The sequence below is a fragment of the Rhopalosiphum padi genome, chromosome 2 (assembly GCF_020882245.1).
Source record: "Rhopalosiphum padi isolate XX-2018 chromosome 2, ASM2088224v1, whole genome shotgun sequence".
In the NCBI taxonomy this organism is placed as follows: domain Eukaryota; kingdom Metazoa; phylum Arthropoda; class Insecta; order Hemiptera; family Aphididae; genus Rhopalosiphum; species Rhopalosiphum padi.
This window is the reverse complement of record NC_083598.1, coordinates 65,472,886-65,490,991: the sequence shown is the minus strand read 5'-3', so window position 1 is coordinate 65,490,991 and position 18,106 is coordinate 65,472,886. Positions and strand designations below refer to the sequence as shown.

At 26.1% G+C, this 18,106-nt stretch overlaps 2 protein-coding genes across 2 annotated transcripts; one reads left to right on the top strand and one right to left on the bottom strand.

Annotated features, from left to right (window-relative positions):
• Window positions 1–1,439: 1,439 nt before the first annotated feature.
• Window positions 1,440–10,107, top strand: LOC132921016 (bifunctional 3'-phosphoadenosine 5'-phosphosulfate synthase). Its single transcript, XM_060983814.1, has 11 exons — window positions 1,440–1,660; window positions 5,541–5,646; window positions 5,737–5,972; window positions 6,055–6,193; window positions 6,470–6,588; window positions 7,887–8,093; window positions 8,172–8,399; window positions 8,468–8,665; window positions 8,724–8,930; window positions 9,072–9,348; window positions 9,427–10,107. Exons 1-11 carry the CDS (start codon window positions 1,613–1,615, stop codon window positions 9,522–9,524), a joined length of 1,863 nt encoding a protein of 620 aa, XP_060839797.1. The 5' UTR covers window positions 1,440–1,612; the 3' UTR covers window positions 9,525–10,107.
• A 538-nt stretch (window positions 10,108–10,645) lies between these two features.
• Window positions 10,646–18,079, bottom strand: LOC132922144 (isovaleryl-CoA dehydrogenase, mitochondrial). The gene is made up of 9 exons (XM_060985496.1): window positions 17,706–18,079; window positions 16,157–16,246; window positions 15,097–15,318; window positions 14,759–14,920; window positions 14,420–14,582; window positions 11,919–12,012; window positions 11,463–11,553; window positions 11,124–11,292; window positions 10,646–11,057 (listed from the first exon to the last, which is right to left on the bottom strand). Exons 1-9 carry the CDS (start codon window positions 17,835–17,837, stop codon window positions 10,924–10,926), a joined length of 1,257 nt encoding a protein of 418 aa, XP_060841479.1. The 5' UTR covers window positions 17,838–18,079; the 3' UTR covers window positions 10,646–10,923.
• Between the last annotated feature and the right edge of the window lie 27 nt (window positions 18,080–18,106).

The following is an 18,106-nucleotide window of genomic DNA, read 5'->3' as shown; positions in this document are numbered from 1 at the left end:
AGAATTAAAAATCGAGCGCTTAAACCAACCTCTGTTTAAACAACTACAATTACAAAACAGTTAAGGTTTAAATACTTTATTTATGACTAATAAAGACTTTCAGTTGTTAAATCTTATTTACTGAATTATTGATGTGATCATTATCATAATCATAATTGGGTAATAAATTAGTCAAATTCTGATTGTATGCGTCTGTACTCCTGTACCTATTACCTAGGTATTAAAATTATTTGACATTTTCATCTACACACTGGATGCTGTAGTATGAATTTTAGAGTTTGGCCTTGAATATTATTAATAGAGAATAATATATTAATATATATATAATAAATTAATAGATGATGCTCATCTTTCATCATTCATCGCAAATACCATTAAGACAGGAAATTATAGTCTGGTAGTATAAACGACATATTCCGGTTATTACTACGTTGTTTTTCTTATTTTTATTATTTTCCATTAATATTCATACTAGCAAACCAATTGTTTAAAATTACCATCGCTATAGAGTTTGGTGATACATATTATTATTATTGATATTAATTAAAACATTTATAATGCTATTCCTTTTTTTAAATTTTCATAGAGACTAATTATTAATTATAAATAATAATTATGATACCTATTATAGATATTATAAAAAGTGCTGCATTAATATATTGTATAATTAATAATTATAATACATGTATTATCTAATATACTTCATAGATTAACTATCAAGTTTTCGCCAATTCGTATTATATACTAGGTTGCAAACATGCGTAACATGTTAAATTTTCTACGACTATGTTTGTAGAAAGTTAACAAGAGAATTATACAGTTAATATTAATACACGTTAACTCACAAATATTAAATTATTTTATTCATTATTCAGTATCATCTCAAGCAATATAATTTTCATAAAATAAATAAAAAAAACTATTATAACCAAACCATTAGTTTGGTACAATATTTCTATATATTATAGACATGTAGGTGACTATAGTAAGTTTAGAAAGATCGTTTATATCCTAGAAAAATGTCCAATTTAAATTGATGGTTCATGATGAATTCATTAATATTAAATTGTTTGGTCCTGATAAATAAGTTTAAAACATCTTTAATATTTGGTTAACTTTAGTACTAAACATAAAAAAAGTGATAACTGATTAGCTAGGATAAGCATCTCATTTAGTTATGCAACATACATTTACAAAGTATATGTATTTAGTATTAGTTTGTATAAACTAGGTATTATTGATAACAATTTGAATATTTTTTGGAATTATTCAAATACTTAACGACAAGTTATATCCACAAAAAAATTCTTTAAATTGTCATTGGTTTCTGTACTTGCGGAGGCGAAAGCAACATTTTTCGCACGAGATCATAATTGGACGATGGAGGTCAGCGTATAGAGGGGGTTCTCAGCAATCCGTTAGATATCCTAGTGTTCCGGTCTTTTTCTGATCAATTGGAAAATCACGCTCGTTGAGCTGACAACCAAATAACTTGCTCTCTTATTTTTAATATTATTTTATTTTGTAACTGGTAACTTTACTTTTTTTCACGTTTACTTATAAATTATAAATTGGTTTTTGTTCATAAAGACTTTATTATTTTTAATTAAAAATGTCAGTTAACACAAGGACCAAAGCGGTTCGTGGTCCAAGCAGAAGTGTATGTATATTATGCATTATCTTTACTAAACATTTTGTATTTACAAATGTATAGTTTTATTTGCATTAATTAGTAAATTACTTATACCTAAATGTACAGTTTTTACATTATTTTTTTTTAATATTCATTATTTTATTATTTCTATAAATTAGCTAAATTAGCTCAAAATTATTACCTTAACTTATATTAAGTAGGTACATGCTTAATTTTCAAATAAAAATTAATACATTTTTAGTGTGATCGTAGTCTATATATTTATTATATAGACTTCCGTAAAGCTATACTATGAAATTACATTGTCTCCTTAAATGTTTGATCGAATTACTAAACGCTTAGACTTTATTTATGCTTAAAAATTAAAATATTTTAACGATATAAAATGTATTACTTATTTACTTTATATTTTTATTCGATCGTTTTTATTTTACAGGCTTTTTATATACCTAGCCCATAATAAATCTACAATAAAACTAAACAAATTATATTAAACAAAATATTTATTATTTTTTTAATAACGATAAACGATTTAATAGTTAATACTCAAGTCGAAAACGATTACACAATAAACATAATACATATTTTAACTTAAATAGCTAGTCGAGCATTATAAATTAACGTTTTATAGTATCGCTATAATGTTATAAAACTATAGATAAGTATATGTTATGTTTATGTTATTTCCCTGTAAATTTTCTAATAGTTAAATTGCGTATTTAAAAACAATATTTTAATTTGGTACCAATATTTAAGTAATATTTTTGTAAAACAATTATATGATTGAAGGTCATAATTGGCTTTCACCGGAGAAAGTAGCTTAATATACGAGTTTCGTAGTACAGTCATTAGGCCGGATTTGCTTCCTGTCCTAATGAATAGTTTCGTAATAACACTTCCGTATCATCATCAAAAGTATCTCATAATCATGTGCATGTTTTTATATAAACAAAAATATGTTGTGAACACTTTCGTATTAAAAATATATATTATAATGCAATGTATTAGTTATAGGATGTGTTATATAATATACAGAGATGTATTTAGGAATTTTGCGCCCAAGATAAGAAAAAATAAACGCGTACCGTATTTATCGTATTATATCAAAATGCTCTCCAAAATTTAAAATTTACTGCCCGGGGCCCAAGCCCCCCCTAAATACGTCACTGATAATATAATAATGTTTAATATTAAAATGTTGGTTAATTTCCTTGTGGCTATTATTTATCTTGTACTTCCATATTATAAAATTCCACTGTGTTCATAAATGTTACTTTTACACAGTGTAGAAACGTGTATAATAAGTGGATAATTGTCAATTTTAAATAATAAAAAAAAAATTTAAATCTTTGTGTGTGTATTATTATCAACTTATGTTTACTTTTTAGAGCTATAAGTATTATTTATTTATATAATATTATATTATATGTATATATATATATATATACCAAAGATTAAAATTGTTTTTAATTAAGAATACGTTATACCCGTATTTATTATCTCCATCTTATAGATACGTAAAACATGTCAATATGATAAATTTTAGACTAAGAATAATTGATTTTAATTTGTAATTTTTAATAATAAAACGCATTTATCTATAATAAAATTTAAAAGTAAGAATAAAACCTCATATAGGCTTTCTTTGTTATTTTAATTTTGAAACAAGTTATGAGCATTTTAATATAGTATATTGCTTCAAAATTAAAAAAAATCTGTGATATTCTTATTTTCAAATTAAAATGGATTATTCTGAACATAGATAATAATAATAATTTTCCGTCTTGTGCGTATGTAAGACTGATACATGCGGGTGTAATGACGTAACGCCCTATCATTGATTATAATTTATAAAAAAGTATTTATTACCAATGGTCCTATTAATGAAAATCAAAAAACGATAAAAATTAAAAAATATATGTATGTATTTTTTGAAATTAGAAATAATAATAAAACCATTTTCATTATTACTTAAATGTTTGCATATAATAAAAAATATTATATTGGTTAGGTACGTCAGAGTAAACTATTTCTCAAGACGTACCTACCTAGTACTTATTACGTGTTTGAGTTTTTTTAAGTCTCAACTTACTTCTTTGTTAAGTACTTACCTAACCATTTATTTTATGTCTCCGGATATATATATATATATATATGTATATTTAATCAATAATCATACCAAAGACCAAACTAAAAATATATTACATAAAAATAAAATCATAAAAAGTTTATTTAAAAACAAAAATTGTTCAGTATTATAGTAACAAACAAATTATTTAAAACTTAAATACTAAAAATTGTATCAAACGATTAAGGAAAAAAATTATTTTTTTGATGATCTAAATTAATAACTTAATCAGCCTATACAATGATTCAAAGGATAGACATAAATATATACCTATTTATTAGTTATTACCATTTTTTATAAATAATTTACAATTTAAATTTCTGTTACAGTGTTACCTATCAATTTTTATGTAGCTACCTATAATCTATATGGCTATATTAGTTATATTTAGAGAGAAATTATGTTTTTATCTATTCATAAAATAAAATTATTGAGCAACTTTTAATCATTTATATTGTAAATGTTTGTATTTAGCTAGTTGTTTTTTTGCATTAAGTATTTAAAGCATAAAGGGGACCTCATACATGAATGTTTTGTCTTCGTCTTACGAACGTTCAATATAGAAAATTTGCGTAAAGCAGAATCCATTTTATACTGTTAGCTTTAATATTAGTCAATTGACTTATTATCAACCTTAAAAGTTAGAATAATATCTATGACATTATATAGGCTTGATATTGATATTTTAATTTTAAGGTCAGTTATGAGAATTAAAGTCTTATTTTGCATAGCTATAATTCAATTTAAAATTCGGGTATAGCAGAAACCTACGGGTGCCCAACTAGAAATTCTGCCAAATATACATCCGGATTAGGCCTTTGGTCCTACTCTCAAACGCCATACGAAAAAAAAAAAATTAAATTAAAATATCAATAAAAGTCTATGCGATGCCTTACATATTTTAAATTGTATAGTAAGTAAATTTACCCTACTATTAAGAGGACGTTATACCTGCATGTGTTCTCTCTGTCTTACTAACATACATGTACTATGTACATCATGTCATAGCAAATTTGTGTTCAGCAAAACAAACTTTGTGATTTTAGCTTTAATATTAGAGTAAATTTACCTATTATCAAATTTAAAGGTCAGAATAATCTAGAAAATTACATATGCTTTTATTGATATTATCATTTTTAAGTGAGTTATAGCTATGTAAAATATTACAACTTTAAAATGTTCATAACTTACTTTAAAATGATAATATCATTAAAAGTATATGTCATTTTCTAGATAATATTCTGACCTTTAAATTTGATAATAGGTAAATTTACTCTAATATTAAAGTATTAAAGCTAACATAACAAAATGTGTTCTGCTGAATGTAAATTTTTTATGATGTACGTTAGTAAGTCAAAGACAACACGTGCGGGTTAAAGCATACAGCATAAAATTCTGCTGAACTCGAATTTGTTTCGGTGCACGTTAGTAAAACGAAGAAAGCATATTATATTATTATGCTATTAATGGTTATTACATTAGCTAGAAAGATAGAAACATTTAGTCTGGTTGTAAAAGCTATTTATTTGCAGCAATATTTCCTGAGCTAAAATTGTTTTAGGATTGTTTCCATGCATAGCTTCCATGCGGAGGCATTTGCAAATCGCTGTACTTTATGTATTTTATATGTGATTAACAACTTGATAACTACATATTAAAATTATTATTATTATTATTATTGAAAAAAAAAATTATATTATATTATTATTGAAAACTATGATATTTTTTTTTAATACAAAAGACAAAATAAATTTTCAGGTAGCGACCAATGTCACCGTTCAGAAACATCACGTTTCTCGTGATAAACGTGGACAAGTCCTTGGCAACGTGCGGGGATTCCGTGGTTGTACCGTTTGGTTTACAGGTTAGTACAGTTATTAAACGTTTATGTAAATCATTTTTTTTTTTTTTTTGTTTTTCATATATAACGTCAATAAAATCAAATATTATTTAGGATTATCCGGTGCCGGCAAGACGTCCGTGTCCTTCGAATTGGAAGCGTATTTGGTGGCCAGAGGAATACCAGCTTACGGATTGGACGGCGACAATATGCGAACGGGCTTAAACAGAGATCTGGGATTTAGCCCCGCCGATCGAGAGGAGAACATCAGGCGCGTGGCTGAAGTGGCCAAATTGTTCGCGGACAGTGGTGTTGTTACATTGTGCAGTTTTGTGTCTCCATTCCAACAAGTGAGCGGCTGGTGTAAAACCAAAGTACCTACAAATATTACAACAGGTGGTTTTGACAAACGGTGTTTTTGTCATGATGTAGGACAGAGAAATGGCCAGAAAGATACATAAAGATGCTGATTTACCATTTTTCGAGGTGTTTGTCGATGCACCTTTAAGTGTGTGCGAAGAACGTGATGTCAAAGGTCTTTATAAAAAGGCCAGAGCTGGTCATATTAAAGGTAATCTATTTATTTTATTTTTTTAAACACATAAAATTCTATGTATAATTTGTATGTAGGCTACTTAGTATTTTAGTACTTAATTATTATATGTTATTTATTTATTTTATATAAAATGGGCTATTATTTATACATTATATTGTTTTAGGTATACTATAATCAGTAATCACTAACAATTTAGTGAAAGACTCATTATTTTAATAGAAATTATAATAAGTTGTACTTAAATAAGTAATTTAAGAAGTAAAACCATTTTAATTTTTTTTTAATTTTTAGGATTTACTGGAGTTGACCAGGTCTATGAAAAACCAGATTCCCCAGAATTAGTTCTTAAAACAGTTCATTTATCCATAGAAGAGAGTACTATGCAAGTAGTACAAATGCTTGAAGAAAATGTGAGTTATTATGTTATATATAATAATATATGATATTATTATTTATTATATACATAGTAATAAAGTTTTAACTGTTATAAAGTCTTGAAGAATCAGTCATGTACACAATAACCAAGACCATATAATCGCTTAGGCTGTTTAGGCTATAGACTATGCCAGCAAATTTTGTAAGACGGTAACAAAAAACATAAAATTTATAGTGTAACACAAAATATTATTTTGACGTTGAAACATTATTTTAAAAACACAAGTACAAATAATTTGAATGTATTATGATATTATGAAACAATATCAATATTAAGTGTTCAAAATAAACTGCAGTCGTAGTTATATATATATATATATATATTACATTATTCATGCATTCATGGTTAGTTGCAGCCTGTAAAGGAATACTAGAATCTGTATCTGAATTTAAATTTATAACTGGTATTTTTTCCATATGATGTGGAGAAAATTTCCAATAATTGACAACAGGTCAATTATTATTATCTTATATTTATTTAAACTATATAGTTAATATATTTATTATTTTACATTGAAAGTATTAAAAATGAATTAACAAATCAGTTATCTTATGGCAATATTATTGAAAACTGCAAAATCAAAATCATAATTTAAGACAATAATATGAAGAGAATGAATATATTATAATATGTAATATTTTATTATTTTTTTAGTAAATATAATTTTAATTTATTAATGATAATTTTTAAAGTATATAATACCTTTTTTTACAAAACACTTTTTGGAGTAAAATATCAATATGTAGATTTGTGACTAATCATTATAGCCTTTGGGCGGTAAAACCCTTGAATCGTTAATCCTGAGAATACCATTAAACATGCGTCTTATTTGTATTTTAAAATGGTACATTCAAAATATCTAAGTTGTCTTAGAAAGAAACTAATTTAATATTTGGATTTTAACTCATACATGAGACAATAAACTGTATAAACACACTATGTAATATGTATATAAAATAAATTGTATCTTATTTATTTTTTTTAAATTAAATTCACCAATGAAAATTTATTAGAATATGATTTCATTTGCTATAATATTAAAGTAATGATACTGTTATAAACATTAAATGGAATTTGTAAGAGATGTATTATCCCACCTTATTATATTAGATTAAAAAGAAATATAGAAATAAAATGAAAGGTATTATGATAAATTGATTAATTTATTAGATATTATATTATTAAGAATTTAGAATATACAACATCTTAAAAATAATACTAAAACCCTATTGCTTGTTTGTTTGTTTTAATTTTAAATTTTTTTCTTTTTAGGAAATAATTCCCCTCCAAATGAACCGTGATATTGACCGCGTACCTGAACTATTTGTCCCAGAAAATGCAATTGAAAAAACTAAATCTGAAGCACTATTACTTCCTCGGCTTGATATTGGAAAGATAGACACACAATGGGTACAAGTATTGGCTGAAGGCTGGGCAGCTCCACTTGGTGGTTTCATGAACGAAGAAGAATATTTACAAGTATACAATAACAATTTTCCTATAAGACTATAAAACATTAAAGAATTTTTACTTATAGACTATTATTACTATTTTCAGACTTTGCATTTCAATAGTTTTAGCGAAGATGTTAATCAATCTATACCTATTGTTTTGCCCATATCCACTGATAAAAAGGAACAATTGTTTGGCTGTGAAGAAATTGCTTTATGGTATAATTCAAAACCGATAGCAATACTTCGTAAACCATCATTCTATCCCCACCGTAAAGAAGAACGAGTATGTCGTCAATTTGGAACATCGCATCCCAATCATCCTTACATAAAAGTAAATTATTTTTAAGTGCTTTTAATCAAATTGATATTTGATATTTAATTTAAATTTTTATTTTTTAGACAATTTATGAAAGTGGTGATTGGTTGGTTGGTGGTAACTTAGACGTTATAGAAAGAATCTTGTGGAATGATGGTTTGGATGATATTCGTTTCACACCAAATGAACTCCGTGCTAAATGGAGAGAAATGAAAGCAGATGCAATATTTGCTTTCCAACTTCGAAACCCAATACATAATGGCCATGCACTATTAATGCAGGTATGTACTATGACTTATTTATCAATTACTATATTTAATGTATTAAATGATTAATTAGGACACTAAGAAAAAACTTCTGGAACGCGGATACAAAAAACCGGTTTTACTGTTACATCCTCTTGGTGGCTGGACAAAAGATGATGATGTTCCACTTCATGTGAGAATTCTTCAACACAAAGCTGTACTTAGAGATGGAATTTTAGATCCAGAAGCTACTGTTTTGGCTATTTTTCCAGCACCTATGAATTATGCTGGGCCTACAGAGGTATAATTTCTTAAACATAAAATATATGATTTCTTTTTTAACTAAATATTTTTTTTATTAACTTTGTTTTGTTATAAAATATTATATTTACTATAATTATATAGGTATGTTGGAAAATATATTTTAAAATTTTATTTTTAGGTGCAATGGCATGCAAAAGCTCGCATGTCCGCAGGAGCAAACTTTTACATTGTAGGTAGGGATCCAGCAGGAGTTCCACATCCAGATTCTAACATATCAGGTGATTTATTTGATCCCACTCATGGTGCTCGTGTGTTGACTATGGCACCAGGTCTGTCAGACTTGGAAATTATTCCCTTTCGTGTAGCAGCCTATGACAAAACAAAAAAAGCCATGGACTTTTATGATTCTGCACGACACAATGATTTCAATTTCATTTCTGGCACGAAAATGAGAGGTATATATTTTTGTCGTAAACATTTAAACCGTTCTAATCTCACCCAGAAATTTTTATACAACCCAATTGTATTTTAAGGTCTAGCCAAAGATGGCATTGAACCACCTGCTGGGTTCATGGCGTCTTCAGCCTGGGAAGTACTGGCCAGCTATTACAAATCATTGAACAAACTTTGAACAAAATTTTATTTATTTATATTTGTCCATAGTGGACGGTGGACATTCCTATTTTAATTAACTAACAATCCCTCCATTCCTTTTTAAATTTCTTTACTTCTATGTGTGTGAATTATTTTAATTTTTTTTTGTTATTGTATTTATTATTATTTCGGTGCGTTGAACAATATATTGGTAGTATATAGAATAGCTTTTTATTATTGTTATGCTATACTATTATATATATTATAATAATAATTTTAAAAACAAAAATATTTGAAATATGACAGTAGTAAATTTAATTTTGATAGTTTAATTACAGCCATAGAACTAAAATTACTAAAGTGAATAACAATTACTTAATTGTATAAATTATAATTTCTATTTATTGTAATGAACAATTAAAGAACCAAAGTGTACACTCCTATTCATATTTACTATTAGTCTTAGATATATTATATTATATAAATTAGTTGTTTTTAAAAAGGATTTTCTAATATTATTCTATGGCTATTAATTACAAAATTGATACTAATGGCTTAATTTATGTGTTACCATTGTTAAACATTTTAATTTTAATTTAAATATATATTTTATTTCTAAATGTTTTGTTAATGTGTATTTTATAAGAGAAAAAATAGTCATCTAGTTCTTTAACCAACCAAATATATTATATTTAGTTATAATATATTAGTATATGTATATTATGTCATACTATTTTGCATAATATGATTCAGTGCAAGATTTACCATTACCTCTCCCCCCAATAAAAATATGAATAATCAAAGAATAAAATATACATTCCTATTTGATAATTTATATTTAATTTTAATTAAATCCATTATATATTTATATAATATATTGTGCATATTTTGCCAATTTTACCTCATAACTTTTTATTTTTGCTAATGAGTCTAATGGATGTGTAAAATTAAATTATATTAGCATCCCGCTTTGTTGAAAGTTTCATGTTTTAAAAATAATATCTATAATTATGTATCATAGAAAACTTGCAAATAATTGAAATGTGAAAAGAATACGTCTAGGTAGATACTGTAAATATACAATAATATATAACTTATATTAATAATAGGTAATTATTAGGTATGTAGGTACCTAGAATAATAATAAAATATACTGTAGTTGTGTATAAATAATATATATTTAATTTATATTATAACTTATAATACAATTTGCACATATATAAACAATTAAATCAAAATCATACAAATGTTCTTATAATATATAACAGCATTAGCTGTAGCTAGATACCTACAATGTGTGTTTAAGATTATAAAACAATCATAATAATTATATTAATTTATAACATACACAAAAAAAAACAATTATAACGTGATAAATATATGATCTGTTAAGATAGTATTTAATCAATAACAATTAATAAAATTAACAACAAGTTTTAAGAATATTCTTTGTTTAGTGATCTACCAATAATTAGTCTTCTGATTTCGCTGGTACCTGCGCCAATTTCATATAATTTGGCATCTCTCAAAAGTCTGCCTGACGCATAATCGTTTATAAACCCATTTCCACCTATTAATTCAGTACAAAAAAATACATAACGAATTAACTTAGCGAAAGTAAAAGTATGATATTTACCTAAACATTGTATGGTGTCCAATGCCATTTTAACCGAATTTTCAGCAGAAAAAAGGATCACTCCAGCACAGTCTTTGCTGCAAATGTGACCTTTATCGCAAGCTCTACTTACATTGTACAGATAATTCCTAGTAGCACTCAATATTGTATACATATCGGCGATTTTAGCCTGAAATTAAAAAAAAATATAAATATCAAGTAGATATAAATTTTATAATATATTATATTAATTGACCTATATTGACATCATACGATATATACCTACCTGTTTATTATAAACAATAAAGAAAATATGTTTAGGTTATTTTAATATTTAACATTAATTGAAGACGTATCTACCTGAATTAATTGAAACTCTCCAATTTTAGTATCAAACTGTTTTCTAGAATGTACGTAATCAAATGTCAGGTCTATACACGCTTGCATTAATCTAAAATGTAGAATTTTAGACATTAAAAAAATAAAAAATATAATTCATACACATATTATATGTAGGGCCGGATCTAGTATATTTTTTACCCGGGAAAAAGTATAAAATTAGTGCCCTCTCATAATTCAGCCCCCCTATATTATGCCGCTAACCACTGTTACCTATTTGATAATTTGACGCCCTCCAACTAAGACTTCCGGGGCCAGTTCCGCGGTTCATCTCCCCTCTAGATCTAGCCCTACATAATATATGCATAATGTATATATAATAAACGAAAAAAGTGCAGAAGTACACCAGGACTCAATAACTCAACAGTCAACAACAACAAAAATATAACAAATATGTGATTTTAATTCAATTTATACCCAACAGGCCCGGCACTAAGCACCATTCGTTCCAAGTCTAGTCCGGACATTAAAACGTATACACCTTTATTTTCCTCGCCTAAAACATTTTCAACTGAAAAATAAAAAAATATAACAGATAATTAATATAATATTGAATCTGGATTCATTATATTATGTAGGTATTCATAGTTATATATTTATACGGGGATCTTAACTAATGAATAATGACTATAATAAATACTAAGTCTATAGGTTTTTAAATTTTAATATTTTGTATAATCATAATTTACTTTAAAATTAAAATATCAAAAAAATAGAGAATTCAGATAATGTTTTTACATAATTCTAATATTCTAATTTGGAAATAGGTAAATTTGCTTTAATATTTAACTATTTAAGCCAATAATAAAAAACTGGTTCCGCTGAACTCAAATTCGATATATTTAACATTTGTAAGACGGAGACAAGTCCGGAGGAACATTCTTGTAAAGTTGTAAATAATAAAATATAAGTACGTCAAAACTCAAAAGTAATATGTAATAGTTAAATTTTTATTAATACTGTTTATTTAAAACTATATAATGTATGATACTGTTCTCTATCAATTAAGTACCATTTTATATTTGTATGTTTATAGTTAAGTTCTATTACTGTTAACTTACCTATAGCTATACTATACTTATATAGGCGTAAATTGGGGGGGCTTAGCCCTACTATATTTTTTTAAAATTTTTCAAGAAATTTAAGGTTATATTTTATTAGAGAAAATTATATAAAATGTAAAACGTAATTCCTAATCAGGATATCCGATAGATATGTGTTATATGTAAACATTTAAGCTTCATGTATAAATTTTGTATTGTAAATTTATAATAAAATTAAAATAATTGAACTATACGTTATAATATTTTATAACGACAACGATAAAAAGTTATGTATTATATGCCGTTAAGTAAATAATTTTTAAGTTTTTATATACATCTTATATTATAAATGTTACAATAAAATTGTAAAATTTATATGTAGAGGTACGGGGCGAAACCCTCCGCGGGCCTGTTCTATGTTTATAATTTTAGCAGCCCCCCTTCTAACAAGGCAAATTTACGCCTATGTATACTTAGCCTTACAGGTTTTTATATAACAATAAATGAATAACACTTCTCGTTCGCCATTTAAATGTTTAGCACAATAGGTTAGATATAATAAATAAAGATTATAGGTACTTATATAATATTATTACTATTGTATAGTAAAATAAATTCATAAATAAAAGTTTGTACAGTTGATGCAAACAATAGGTATATGGGTATGCGGTAGCGGTAGGATGATAATATAATGTATTATATTTGCTTAAATTATTTATAAATTAAGTAGATAAGATAATAGTTACAACATATTGTTATAATAGAGTTTTAGAACTATTAAATAAACGTTTTAAGATCAGATTATAAATTATAGTATACCTATTTACTTTTATAGCAAAATATATTTTATTAGTTTATACTTTTACTCGTACTTATGTAAAGTTATATAACCAGGGCTCGGATTTTATAGCATTTGCTAATTATTATAGGATAGTAGGATACAGATAAAATTAGCAGAGTGAGCTATAAATTTGTTTTATGCACCAGGGACTTCAAATATGAAATTTTATAATGCTATTTTTTGCTAATTTGTATAATATAACGTTTTATTTTGTATTATCATAAATCTAGTTTATATTATGTGGTATAAAATTATAAAAATAATGTCATTTATTTTAATTTTTTTTTTTGAATATATAATATGAAAAATACCCACATTATCGTTCATATTAAAGTCTATTTTTAAATAGTCCGGCGTATTGGCCTATCGAACAGTAATTAAAAATGTAAACAAACAGTAGTTTTTAATTAATTATAAATGTACCTATTAATTCATAAATAATCTTTAGTTGATAATTATAATTTTTTTTTAATTACGACCAAAATACATATAAAATAAAACAAAAGTAAGCGCCAGAATAAAATTCGCCAAGGGCGCCACGGAATGTAGTTACGGCACTGATACCGTCTAATACTGAATAATGTGAATCAATTATTATTATTATTTATTATATAATAATATTCTTAGCGTAATTTCTAAACGTAATAAAATATTAATTTCTAGCTTTATATTATTTATATGCATATTTTTAATTATTTTGTGGTTCACTGCATATATAATTTTATTTATTGTAATAATTATTGCCAAAATAAAATGTTGTTACAGGATATTTCAAGAACAACAAAAATGATTTAAAAAATGTAAATTTTTATAGTTTTATTTTTAAATTTATAGATTTATAAAAATAAATATTATTTATTACCAGTGCCTGGTGCCCCGGTATGTTATATTAAATAAAAATAACTACATTTAAATTAATATAATAGTGTAAAAAATATTTTTTGTTATATGGTATTATGATAGTCGATGGGCCTTCATATTAATTTGCCTCCAACCCTCAATAAACTTTGAGATGGCGACGACCCTATACTTACCAGGTACTTTGCAATCTTGGAAAATAAGTTCACAAGTGTTAGAACCTCTCATACCAAGTTTATCGAGTTTTGGGCCAGTAGTGAACCCTTCAAACGATTTCTCAATTATAAACGCAGTAATACCATGCTGTTTTTTAATATCTGGATTCGTTCTAGCGTAGACCTATAAAATATAATTTTTAATTACGATTAATAATGATTATTATAAATTGTTTTGTGTTTACACATGTACAAATATCAAATATTATGACAAGTTAAAATTTGTTTTAATCCTTTTGGGAATTTAACAAACCAATATTTTCATACTAATTTTTAATATAATTTAATAAAAATGTATACCACTAGCACGTCAGCGTCTGGTCCATTCGTGATCCAAAATTTACTACCATTTAGAATATAATGAGATCCTTTTCGTTCTGCTTTCAACTTCATAGAAACTACGTCAGAACCCGAACCGTGTTCAGACATTGCCAGCGCTCCAACAGCTTGGCCTTTGCATAACTTTAATTTAAATCAAAAAATATTGATTAACATTTTAAATTATATAATCCAAATATACGGAGTGTATAGTTATATACGTATATGAATATATGATATGATTAATTCTTGATTAATGTTTAGAATATGTAATAATTGTATATTTGTATATGGTATAATAATGGGTAGTGGGTACAAACCGGTGGTAAATATTTGGCCTTTTGTTCGTGGGTACCGTTCAATCGAATCTGATTCATACACAAGTTAGTGTTAGCTGCGTAGCTCAGGCCCACAGATCCGCTGGCTCTAGTAATCTCTTCCATGGCAATGACATGGTCAGTATAACTGCCTCCAGTACCTTCGTATTCTATCGGAATGGTTATGCCTAGGAGACCAAGCGATCCCAATTCCAGCCAACATTTCTGTCAAAAATTTGACAATAATAAATGATCGTGTATTCATGCATGAATATTTACATGTAAATATTTTATACTTGATTTAGATATATTATACGATATATATCGAGTTTAAACTATTATATTCATAAAACTTAAACATGGAATCAGTGTCGAATTTATATATATAAGCTATACAAGCTATAGCTCAGGGCTTTCTCTGTCTTGGGGGGGGAGGGGGTCAAAAAAATTGTTCAAGTGAACATTTGTCATATTCCATATGTCATATATAATCGTTATAGATGGGGACCCCGGCCAAAAAAAAAATTATTCACACAAAATGGATCAACACTGAGAAATATTTTGTGTATTGAATATTATTATTATAAGAATCACCTATCAATTTACTAAAAATATTGTTTTAAACACACGTTTTTTATTGATGTTTAAAACATGTATTTTAAACGTTTAAAACAAAATCAATACGGGTTTTTTCTAATGTTTTAAACATAACAACCCTGTCTGAAATTGCCTTAATTAATTTAAATACAAACGCAATTGGTACACTGACCCGAACAAAAATTTTGTTTTAGATACAATTGGTCCATGCCCATTTAAAAATATTTAATAAAATAACAACGCGAATTTATTATAATAATGTTCCATACTTCCATACTTGCATACTATATATCATAATCTTATTATAGTTATTGTGTACGTACTCGTTTGCGAGAATAAGCACAACGAAAAAATATTATTGCCTATATTACATGTTCAGTTCTACAAAATAGGTATGTATTATAGATAATAATATATATTACGTATATTAATATATTATATTTTATAAATTCAAGTAATAAATTACCCTTAGATCATTGAACGTGTTAGTCTTGTCTATTTCAGCCGCTTTCGGTGCTATCTCTCTCTGAGCATAATCAAAAACGGTTTTACGTAACTGAAAATAAACAAAAATAGTTAAATGTAATTTCTTCAATCTCGTATTTTGATTTTATAGTTTTAAAATAGTTGTATTTTTTAGTTATATAAATATTAGATATTTATATAGTATAGTTATACTTTATACATTAATATATTATATATCTCAATAATCAATATATTATGTTGTCTAGTTGTAATTAATTTACATTTATTAATTATCGTGGATTTACTTGTCCCTAAATTCCAATAGTTAAATATTAAATATTGGTATTTATATAATGTCATTATGTCAACAATACGCGAATTCGTAATTAGCTTTACCTATATGGCGGAAATCCATTACAATTTTAGGGAGATTTAACAAATATTTGGTGAAGGTCAAGACTTAGTCCTCTTCATTTCCGTCTATCGCTATAAGTTACCTAGCTTAGTAAGAAATCGAGTTAATTATGTATCTATAGTGCCTACACTATTGTTTTTGTCTGTTCTTATTATTATGTAATTAATTATATAATATTATTATGATAAAATCACTTATAGATTAATTTAAATTGCAATAAACTTAGACCAATTAAATTTACCTACCTTATTCTTTTTAAATTTAAAGACTCATACTTCATAGTATTATAGTAGATAGGAACCTAGATAATTGTATTTTAAGCAGTGTCGGTCTGGCCCACCCAGATATTTTTCAATATTAGGGGCCCCTAGCCAATCGTAAACGTAATAAAAAATATGTATGTGTTTAAAATTCTAATCGGATACAACTCTAATAAATATGTAAAAATTGAACATATATACATGGTAATTATTGTGGTCTAAATAATCTATTAATAATAGATCTATATTGACAAAGGCGTTGAAAAAAAAACGACCTAATTTTATTAATTATGTATAAAATAGTTTAAATATTTTATAAAATGACAGTTAAATTTTTTTTCGTTTAAGTTGAAATTAAGTTTGTAGGGGGCCCATTCAAAATTAGTTAACCAGGGGCCCAGTCATGAGCCAGACCGACACTGATTTTAAGTAAATAGGTAAGTAAGCATTCTTATTAGTTTTTTCTAAACGTATTGTAAAATTATATAATGTTGTTATACAGAGATGTAGTTATCGTTTATTTATTAATTATTATAACAAATTCAATATTTTACGAAGAAATGAGGTCCTTAGAAAATTAAATTTATTTTTTAGTAATTATTAATATAATATTGGTATTTCATATTTACCTACCTACTTACGACAATAGTTATAACCGTTATAAGCACATTTGTACATTATTATATTATAGTTATTAATTACTAATAATTAGGTATTTTATTGAAAATATACGGTGGTACCTACCTTTGAGTTTGGTTAGTCAGATTAGTACCTATTACTGGCTATTAACATTGATTATAGACTAGACTATATTCTACAATCAATTCTAATAGGTACTTATAAAAATGTCGACCGATTTAAAATAAATATTTTACCTGAATTTGTTCATCATTGAGGTTGAACAAAATATCATCGATTGGATAGTGTGACAGAGACCTACGTGCAATTGTTCGGTGGCAAGAGCGTGTAAATAAAAAGCTGCCGAAGCGAACTACTGAGTTATTCATATTTTCGGCGTTTTAATGCGTTTTAATGCGTGTATATGAGTTTAAATTAAAAAAGTAAAAAATACATTAATCTAGGTCTGTATATTATTTTATAAATAACATACTATATGAGTTATAGGCGTGTTATAAATTTATAATCAATTATTGGATATATAGGTACATCGCTCATATCGTATTTAAACTGAAAGTGTTTACCTACATGGCTACACTCTACCTCTCAGCCTACAGTGTAACCGATCATTATCCATTACACCATTATTATTGGTAGT

What these genes read in the sequence shown, in the direction of transcription:
- LOC132921016 (XM_060983814.1), top strand. Translation starts at nt 1,613, where the DNA reads ATGTCAGTTAACACAAGGACCAAAGCGGTTCGTGGTCCAAGCAGAAGT. An exon ending in TTCGTGGTCCAAGCAGAAGT is followed by an intron (nt 1,661 to 5,540) that starts GTATGTATATTA and finishes ATAAATTTTCAG; the next exon opens with GTAGCGACCAATGTCACCGT. An exon ending in TACAAATGCTTGAAGAAAAT is followed by an intron (nt 6,589 to 7,886) that starts GTGAGTTATTAT and finishes TTTTCTTTTTAG; the next exon opens with GAAATAATTCCCCTCCAAAT.
- LOC132922144 (XM_060985496.1), bottom strand. Translation starts at nt 17,837, where the DNA reads ATGAATAACTCAGTAGTTCGCTTCGGCAGCTTTTTATTTACACGCTCT. An exon ending in CAGACGCTGACGTGCTAGTG is followed by an intron (nt 14,583 to 14,758) that starts GTATACATTTTT and finishes TATATTTTATAG; the next exon opens with GTCTACGCTAGAACGAATCC. An exon ending in CTTAGTGCCGGGCCTGTTGG is followed by an intron (nt 11,554 to 11,918) that starts GTATAAATTGAA and finishes TCTACATTTTAG; the next exon opens with ATTAATGCAAGCGTGTATAG.